The sequence below is a fragment of the Stenella coeruleoalba genome (genome assembly GCF_951394435.1).
Source record: "Stenella coeruleoalba genome assembly, chromosome: 17".
NCBI lineage: Eukaryota > Metazoa > Chordata > Mammalia > Artiodactyla > Delphinidae > Stenella > Stenella coeruleoalba.
The window spans coordinates 46,553,820-46,563,929 of record NC_137163.1 but is presented as its reverse complement, the minus strand read 5'-3'; the positions used below and the strand labels follow the sequence as shown (position 1 = coordinate 46,563,929).

The 10,110-nt window shown below is 49.5% G+C and overlaps 1 protein-coding gene across 1 annotated transcript in view; it reads left to right on the top strand.

The window, feature by feature from the left end:
- Window positions 1-3,620: 3,620 nt before the first annotated feature.
- The window catches only part of LOC307176230 (metabotropic glutamate receptor 7-like), a 66,484-nt gene continuing 59,994 nt past the window's right edge, over window positions 3,621-10,110 (top strand). Inside the window, exons 1-2 of the mRNA XM_079902148.1 lie at window positions 3,621-3,699; window positions 3,912-4,708. Coding sequence (XP_079758274.1) covers window positions 4,190-4,708 — 519 coding nt within the window. The 5' untranslated portion in view covers window positions 3,621-3,699; window positions 3,912-4,189. The remainder of the gene's footprint in view (window positions 3,700-3,911; window positions 4,709-10,110) is intronic.

Genomic DNA, 10,110 nt, shown 5'->3' with positions numbered 1-10,110 from the left:
GTGAGAGGCCCGCGTACCGCCAAAACAAAAAATGCTATGAAAACAAAACCTATGGATGGAGACCTCCATGAAAGATGGAAGTGTATAATAATGGCCAGAGTACATTACTGTGGCAGAAGCAGCAGCCCTTAAGGAGGACAACTTTATAAATTACAAATTGGATTTAAATAGACAGGGAATTGAAAGTGGAGACATTATTTTCTGCAGAAGATGATGGACAGGGGAGAACAAAGAAAATAATACTGAGATTGTTAGTGAAATACAATGCTAAACATATGTTAGGACTGAGTCCTTAACTTTCATTTGTATTAATGAGTGGGTGAGTATAGATTACTGACTACACAGAACCAAGCCTGGAAACACATTTTATATTTATGATCTTTGTGCCTAAAACTAGATTCTCCTGCAATTTAATATGACACTAGGACAATGACTCGCCAAGTTTTAGATTAATCACTCTTACACAAAGATTTTTCATTCATATAATCTCAAACAAATACTGCGTCACCAATTAAGTTCCAGATCCTATGCACTCTGGCTGAAGATATAAATATCTTGCAAGCCCAGCGTCACTTTCCTCTTTCTCTGGTAACAAATCATACTTTCTGTTATGACAATGGCCCCAGTTATCGGCCCAGGAATAAACACTTGACTCAGGAAGAGCCAATTAAAGCCCTCCTTTAGAGTTGATCGAGAGCTTTAAGGTTAGAGTATTTCAATCTTACGAAATTTTTGTAAAACAAAATTATTTCAAAATCGACTAATTATTCTTTAAGTTCTAGAAACTGCATTCTGCAACTAAGAGGACAATTTATTTGCCGTCATTTCTGCTCTGCCCACTTTATGTTTCTGTTATTGTGAGATAAAGGCAGTGGGGAATGGCAAACCAATTCTGATTCATTCAACACATGAGTGCTTCTTAGGTACAAAACACCATTCTGAACATTGTCCGAGGTAAAAAGATAAATAATACCTAGCCCCTTATAATACCTAGCCCCTTACCCTCAAGGATCTTCCAGCTTAGCAAGGGAAATAAAACATGCACACAGATGACTGCAACAAAAAGAAGATAATGATTGCTGCCAGATGTTTGGGGAGAATGAGGAGAGCAAAGAGAGAACACAGAATAAGGCAACATTCAACAGTCAGCCAAGAACTATTTGTTGAGCAATTGCAAGCTGTGACCTGGAAATGGAAGAGGAGAACATAGATCTTCACATGGGCAGGTGAAAAATCAAGTGTTATTACTTGTAACACAGCTCTTCAAATATATTTTTTGGCACCAAATGCCTACTAAATAGCCTTAAATTAAAAACTAAATAAGGATACAGTCTCTAGCAAATATAGCCTGAGGTACTGATGCCTAAATACTAGGATCACAGTATTTGTGTTCCCAAGGATGCCTTTCTATTGCTTTGCTTCTTTCCCCCTTTCCAAATTAGCTAATGCTGCCTTACCAGGATATCTATTTCACTTGTTCCAGCCTTTTTGATCCAATGTATTGAATAGCAGAATAGGTAAGTTACAAGAGGATATTTTGACTTCAAACAACAGAAATAAAATACTATATAATTGAAAAAAAAGAGGCAATCTTTCAGGCACCTGTGGATCCAGGAGTTCACATGTTCTAACCAGGTCCCTTTCTCTCTTCCCCACCCCTTCTTCTCTCTGCCTTTTCTCCTCTCTGGTATTTCTCATTATGGGATCCAAATATTTCCCTGTTTATGTGGGAGCTTCTGGCACAGCTGCGGGCTTCAACGCTCGCAGCTCCAGGGCTGGCTGGAAGGGGCGGGCGCATCACAGCATAAGGTTGCACAAGGTGTGCACTTATATAGCAGGGCATCACATCTATGAGTGATGGATGATCACATTGTATACAGGGGTAGCTTCTCATAGTTTTTACATCACTTTTCTTGAAGATGGCAGTAAAATGGTATGTTTTTACAAAATCAAATAGTGTAACATTGTCCAAAAGATATACATAAAGCATTTAGAGGAAGGAGGCTCCTTTTTCTTTTAACTCCGGCACGGATTGTCTATTGGACAGTGGTAACCCTATGTCATCAACCTCGTTACTCCAGCAGAAGTCCAGGGATTAGCCCTGCATAACTCTTGTTAGCCTCTATTCCCTTCCTTGAACACTGTAGCCAGAAGGTTTTTTTCCTCCTCAAACCTTAAGTATTGAAACCTGGAGGAGGGGCATGTCTGAAAAGAAAGTGATGGACTGGACTCTCCCTAGAAGGAAGATAAATGGGTGGTCAACAAGAAAAAAAATAAAATCCTCTGTACCAGGAAATGTTTGAAGTGTTGTTTGGGTATCAAAAAACGGGTGCCCTACACATAAAGCAACAAAGGATATTGGTCTAAAAAGAACACCATGGCCAAAGGCGCATGACCTATTTCAACAGAGGATTTGAAAGCTAAAAGTTAACGTGTAAAACATTCAATTCAATGTCATCATTTTACAGATGGGCAAAGTAAAACTCAGGCACAGGAACAGAAGTGCCAAGGTCAGACAGGTGGTTGGTGGAAGAGACAACCAACTTCCCAACTTCTGACTTTTTAGGGGTGTGTGTGTGTGCTGTTTTGTTTATGTGCAAGGACATTTTTCTTTAGTACACTAACATTACAACAGAAAGTATAGTCTTGTTTTGGTGTTCTCTGCGCCCTCAACTCTGTATAAGACAGTTTCGCTGCACTCCAACAGAAAGGCTCAGCAAGAGTAGAGACCACCATAAGCAGTACACGTGGGCACCAAGGGCAGATACATTGCCCTTCCTTGTGTAGGAACTAGGGCCACTTGTTGCTTTAATGGGCCAAGTTTGGGCTGGACCTGCAGGAGGGGACACCTTTGAAAAACAGCTTCCTAACTGCACTACAACCTGCTCTGGCATCCTGATTCCACTCCCCAAACCCCCCAAATCTTCAGCCAGAAAAAAAAAAAGAAGAATGGATCACTGGATCACTGGATCGATGGGGAGATTTCTGTCTGCTCCTCCTACTGCCACGTCTTTCTTGCTATTTCCTGCCCGAGGAAACCTGACATCAGCCCAAAAGCATCTCTGGAAATGGGTAGGAGGGAGCCTTACACCTGTCAGCGCCAGAGAAGAAAGTGCGCTCTGCAGAGTTCTCAGTTGTTCCATCTCTTGCGATGAAAGGAAGAAAAGGAGCGAATCCGCCACAGATTTACTGGAGACCAGGGTTACTTCATCCGGCTCCGGCCACAGTAACCCCTGAAGACCAAAGATGCATTTCCATTCCCAGCATTTCTTGTTGGCGTCTTTCCCTACAGGCTAGCCCAGTGCCTGGCCCCGGAGAAGTCTCTGCGTAAAGGTTCTTTAGGTCATCAATCAGCCTCCTGTGTGTATGTGTGTTTTTCTTAGGAAAAACTGGCACAGACGAATTAGCAGTACAGACTGGGGTCTCCCTACTACCCTTCATGCTTGGCGGCATCACCTTCGACTACCTCGCATTCTCCCGGCGCTGACAGTCCCGGCTCCGGACCTCAGGGTTGGAAGCAGTCAGCCCCAGCTAGAACCGCCCTGTCCGGGGCTGATGCCACCCTGTGCCTAGAATGTGCGTGTGGGTGCAGGCGGGCGAGCGAGCGGCTTCTACAGTGAGACCGAAGCAGGAGCTCAGCCTTCGCCTGCGACCTGCAATCCCCAGATTCCCTGGCGACCTCGAAACTCCGAATCGGAGGTACTCCCCCCCCACAGCCGCCCACCCATTCCCTCCCCCCTTACCTCAGCACGCAGCCCCTCCCTGCGTGATGATGCAAAACCGTGGGGAGGGTGGGCGCTGGGAAGGGTGGGGAGAGCCTGAGAGCGAGCGAGGGTGGGAGGGAGTGGGCGGAGGAGGAGAGGGAGCCGAAGGCGCATTTAAAGCGATAGCCATCCTCGCTCTCTCCCCAGTGCTGGGCTGTTGGAGAGCTCGAGCTGCAAGCCACCGAGCGCGAGCTCGAGCGCGGCGCGCTGGCCGGGGAACCCAAGAGCGCACGGCGCCCCAAGCTGGCAGGCGCCGCGGGACCCCCCACCCTCGCCGGCTGCCCTTCCCCGGGCGCCCCTACCCTCCTCGCCCGCAGGAGACCCTGGGCTTCCCCGGAGGAGCTCACCCCAAGGGGCCAGGACTCCGGCGAGCCCGCCACCGTCCCCTCGAGTGCCGCCGCCACCACCGCAGCCGCGGGAGCAGTATGGTCCAGCTGGGGAAGCTGCTCCGCGCCCTGACTTTGATGAAGTTTCCCTGCTGCGTGCTGGAGGTGCTTCTGTGCGCGCTGGCGGCGGCGGCGCGCGGCCAGGAGATGTACGCCCCGCACTCCATTCGGATCGAGGGGGACGTCACCCTCGGGGGGCTGTTCCCGGTGCACGCGAAGGGTCCCAGCGGAGTGCCCTGCGGCGACATCAAGAGGGAGAACGGGATCCACAGGCTGGAAGCGATGCTCTACGCCCTGGACCAGATCAACAGCGATCCCAACCTGCTGCCCAACGTGACGCTGGGAGCGCGGATCCTGGACACTTGTTCCAGGGACACTTATGCGCTCGAACAGTCGCTCACTTTCGTCCAGGCGCTCATCCAGAAGGACACCTCCGAAGTGCGCTGCACCAACGGCGAGCCTCCGGTTTTCGTCAAGCCCGAGAAAGTAGTTGGAGTGATTGGGGCTTCGGGGAGTTCGGTCTCCATCATGGTAGCCAACATCCTGAGGCTTTTCCAGGTAGGGGGGCGCTCCCTCCGGGGCAGAGCGCGCCGTAGCTCCCCGCGCTCTTTATCCTGAAGGCTGGCTTGGACTCCAGGGGTGCGGGGTCTGGTCAGCCTTCGCTCATTTCCACCCTGGAGATCCTGCCGAATCCCTCCCACCTCACCCGAGGAGGTACTTGCCCTGCTTGATTCCTTTCCCTTCCATCTCTCCCCTGTCCGCGCTCCACTCCATCCGGCTTGACATTCTGGATTTATGGCCCCATTGACAAGAAACAGTCTCCGAAAAACAAGGCGATGATTTAAATGGGTTTGCATTCGAGTGAAATATGGTTCCAAAACAGGGTTGTAAAAGTGCCGGGCTCCTGTGAGAGCCACTTAGGCGCAAAGAATATGAAAGATGAGAAGACGCCTAGAAACTAGGCATTTCTCAACTCCCCAGCTTCCCTGCCCCAAGCCGCCCGACAAGCTGCAGCTGCCTTGGAAAATTTCGAGAAGAGCTTAGGGAGGCAGTTCTTAAACCGAAGGCTAGGTCTTCACCTACATTTGGACGTGAATTGCCCATTTCGCTCGGGTTGGATTTCCCGACCTGTCACCTATCTCTGCGAGGGCATGGGGCGGAAGGCGTGGGGACTGTCCTCAAGCGGGGAGAAGCCACCCGCAGACGTGCCCCCAGGTGATTTGCTCTGGGCAGTTGTTTGCACCGTCTAAACTGCCTTTGCGATCCGGCCACTGGCAGGAGCCGGGCGATCAGCTTTCTACTCCTGCCAGCTCAGAGCCCGGAGGTGAGCTCATGCTAACTGCGAGACACAGTCGCTTTTTCTGCACCCACCCTGTGCCCATCCTTTCCCACGACCTCCCTAACGCAGCCCCCAACCCCAGTCCTGGGTTTTGAGGACGATTCTCAGAGCCAGACAAGAAGGCGCCTGGAGGGAGGCAGTAGGGTGCGCTGAGCAAGGCCGGGCGGTCCTCTAGCTCCGGGTGCAGGCGGGCAACGGCGGAAGATGCGAGGACGGCGGATCGGGCCCGCTGAGCGGTGGGCGGTGCTGCAGTGCTCTCTCACGGCCTGTTCCCGCAGCCTCGGCCCCACGGCTCCTGTGCCGCCCTCGGTATAGATGGATGGCTTCTGGATGAAGAAATTGAGTTTCAGGGTCTGCGTGACTATGGGTTCTCTTGTTTCTCTGTCTTTCTTCCTGTGTGTCTCTCTCCTTGTGTCTCTTTCTCCCTGCTTTTTTTTTTTTTTGTCTCTCTGTTTTTATGGTCTCCCTTTCAATTTCTGCCTCTCTTTTCCTTCTCTACCCCTATCTCCAAGTTTTTTGTTCATCTCTGTCTTGAAGTGATCCTTTCCTAATGCACAGCTCTCTCCCTGCCTGGTAGGACCCAAGCTCAGTTAGTCCCTTCTCCAGATGTTCTGGGTGACCCTTATGCTCCCCGTAGCTAAAAAGTCGGCTCCCTCTCAAGTGCCTTTCCTGAAGCATGTTGGGTTTCTGGAGGGGACTCCTTGTGAGATTCAAGCTGTCACTACATCAGCACCCAGGGGTATGAAGTTTGTGTTTGTGCCAGAAGGAGGGGTGCCTGTCTAAAGCTGCAGCCTGGTATGGCCCCTCTGAGCCTCTGAGCATCCCTAGCACCTGTTGAGTATGCCACCTCTAGATGTTTGCAAGGCCAAAAGTGCTTCTGGGCAGCCTTCACTTTGAGGTAATGCTTTCAGGAAGAGCCTGGGTTGTCGGAAGCAAAACGCAGAAGCAATTCCTTTACCTCTGAGCTTAAACTAGAGAACCTGAGGAGGCAGCGCTGCAGGGAGGATGAGGCCAGAGGTCACCTGAGAACCACAGGGGCAACTCACAGTATTTTTACTGGAGCTCTGGGGGTTGAAGGCACATTTGCTGTTTGACATTTTAAAAATTATTTTGGCGCCTTCACTTGGAGCTTGGGAGCTTGCAGATGGGCCTGCCTGTCGAAAAAAGAGTGAAATCTTAAAGTCAAGAGAGAGCTTGCAGACTAGGTGAAGGATTGTGTTTGCTGAAAAAGATTCCAGGGGGAGCTGATTCCTTCTCCGGTGTGTGGATCTGAGGCACTTGCAAGAAAAGAGAACGCTTGCCTTATGGTTAGTTCCCCCCTTCCCTGGGCTGGGAAGGAAAGGAACTGAATGCCAGCATTAGCAGTGTGCGTTGGGACCAAAACCATTCAGAGAAAACACTGTCATTTTCCTCTAATTTGCAAATTGCAGCTATTCATGTTGGATTGAACAGCTGAGGGAAAAGAGCCCCCAGTTTTCAACTGCATTTATTGAGAAGAGGCTGGTAGTAGGAGGGATGCACCAACTTGTAGCTTGTGCTGCAAGCTGGATATAAGCTTGGTGTGAGCATCCTGGTTAACCACTGCCCATGTTCAAATATACAGAGATAGATTCCAACAATCTCTTCCAGTAGCCTTATTTTTGCGTGTGATCTTAGAAGCTCCTGGCATGTAAGTCCAGCCCCCAGTTTCCCAGCCTCTGTAAACCTGCAAAATGAATAGAGAGAATAGTGGAACACAGACCCCTTGTTCAAAGACACAGTCACTTTAGGGAAAGAGGAAAAGAACGGGTAGGTGAATCTTCTCTGGGATTGCAGGGTTCAGCTCAATGAAGACTGTCCTGTATAAAAGAAACTCCTCTAAATGGTTGAATTCTTAGCTCTCCAGAGATTTGAGTTTTCTTTTCCCCAGTCCCTGTGGGTTGCTGTGGGGAAATGTGCCAAACCTATCATTTGAGATAAAAATTTATGGTGAGGTAAGCTTCTAGGCTGGGGGAAGGAAGACTTAGTGACTGAAATGGGGGATGCTAAGCACTGGGGGGCAGGAAGGAACAAGGAGCTAGTAATGGATGTAACAAATGCTGCAGCTGCCAGCAAAGCCTGGATTGAAGTTCCTTCCTGAAAATGAGGACCCGGGCAAGAATGACCACTCAGATGTAAACAGTGTCTCTGACTGGGAATTCTCATCTGCCTGCCGGTGGGCCAGAGCTGAGCAAGTCCTTTCTCTCCTCTGTATGCACACTGAATTGGTTAGTAAGTGACATGTCAGAGGACAGGAATCATATTCAGTGGATCTTTCAAATCCAGGAGTTTGAGGCTAATGAAATTAGTGTGTGGCCAGGGCTCTGCCAACTAGAATTAAGTCACTGCAGCCACCCTGCAATGCATTTTCAGCCTGAAGGGAGCATCAGGGAGGAATTTCGGGAGATTTGTTTCTGAGCCTGTACAAAATAATACTCTCCTAATGCTAAGAAAGATTAAATGTAAATTAATATTGACTACGAGTAACATATTTAAAAAATAATCGCCGAGTGGGGGATGGCTTAAAGTGGAGAGATTATATAATATGGTGTCCAAAGAATAAATCTCCTCTGACCACTGTTTCATGGGCTATAAGTAAGATCTATTACAATGGAAAGTAATGGGAACGTTTTTATTCAAGGCTTCTCTGCTATTGACTTGAGAGCAAACACTCTGAGAGTATAAATTACTCTTCCTATGTGCTGGCTCTGAATGAACAATATTTCATGTGCAGTGACATGGTCTAAGCTATAGACTTGGAATTGAATGGCATCTGTTTCAATTGTTTTGTTCTCTCAAGAGCAACTAGATAGAAAAAAGTGGTCAATTTGACCCTTGTGGGAGCGTGTTGCAAATCTAAACCTGTGTCCCTCATACCATAAATGAAATACATTTGTAAATTTGTGTTTTCCTTCTGTTCATTGATGCTTGAGTATAATCTCAAACTTTGGCAGCAACATTTTATACATAAGTACTTGGTTTTCTTCCTTTCTTCTTTCTCTTTCTCCTCTCTCTCTCTCTCTTTCTCCATCTTATGTAATTGGATAGAACTGGGCACCTAGGATGATGTGGTGTTACTATAGTGGGATTTTTTTTTTTTTAAAAAAACAACTCTAAGTTACCCTTTTAAAAATTTCATAAATACAGGTGTCAGTGCCATTTGGAATAGTCTCTATAACAATTTCTGTCTCCACATTAACTGTGTTTCAGCAAATTTACCTAACAGATGGTGAGTGGGCAATTTTTAAAGGGGCATTTTTTAAAAGAGCGGAGAGGGAAGGAATAGAGACAGGCACATACTATATTTGAAGTTACCTCCACGTGTATTTTATGTATGCATACCCATACAATTAAGAAGTCTTTGGATGTTTTACCTTCAAGAATAATTGAGATAATGGATTACTTGAATATCATAAACATTTAGGGTTTAACAGATTTGTTACATATAGACGTTGTATCATGGATTTAAAAGACCATAGCAAGCGGGCAGCGGCGGGCGGAGCGACCGAGGGGCGGCGCGGGCTGGGCGGCTGGTGCGGGGGTCCGTGCTTCCTCGCGGTAGAGGGCTGGCGTTCGCCGGGGACGCCAGGTCGCTCCGCGTTGCCAGGTTACCGAGCGCGTGCCCTGCGCCCGCTCTTCCGCCCGGGCCGCCCTCGGCGCCGCCTGAGCCGCGGTGCGGGCTGCGCGGGGCTCCGGTTCCGCGGAAGCCTGGGTCGGGCGCTGCGTGCGGGACTCTCGTCGCTCGTGGACGGGGCGCGAGCGCGCGGGGGACGTAGGGTGCCGACCTGGGCCTCCCCGGCGCTCCGGCTCCGCTCAGGGCGCCCGCTCAGGGGCCTCCGGCGCGAGGCCCCCTTCGTGGTCAAGATGGCGGCGCCCAGGCGGGCCGCGCCGAGGTGAGCTGGAGCCGGGCCCGGAGAGGGGCGAGTCGGCCACGCCCAGGACTTGGACCCCGGGGTCGTCTCCCGTTTCCCGGGGAGCGGCGGGTGAGTGGGTGCGGCCGCGCGTAGGTTCCTCTCGTGGGGTGGTCAGCTCTCCGTGCGTCCGCAGACTTCTGTCGTCTGATAGTCAGATCTGGGGTGGCCCAGGTTGGAGGCGAGGGTGCTTGATTGGGGAAACCTGAGGGGTTTAAGGACTCTGTTGGGATCGTTTCAGACCCCAGCAAGAAGCTGAGCAAGTTTTCTCCTCTCTTCCCGGCTAAGTTTTCTCCCTTCTCTGAAGACGCCAGCTTTTCTGAATCACCTTGTTAGCCGGGGGGATACAGTTGGTGGTTCTGACCGTGGAACGTAGGACCCGGCGCGGGGAAACCTGAGCTGGTTCTAGTTACTTTGTTTGCAAAGCACTTGTCTTGTCTTTGGAATCTTTGTGTATGTAACCAACGTTGGGAAGAGCCAGCGTTTTCTCCTCCAAAACACTGCGAGGGGTAACTTTATACGTAAGAAACAAGTGGGCGTTCACATCCATCTCTTTTCCAACCACTGAGTTTTGGTTGTGTTTCCTTTCTTTAAGTTTGTCTCGTTCTGAAGTGATAACAAAAGCAAAACAAAACAAAAAAAAGACCATAGCCAATTACACAAAGTATACTCTAGTCTCAGTCCTGCCATTA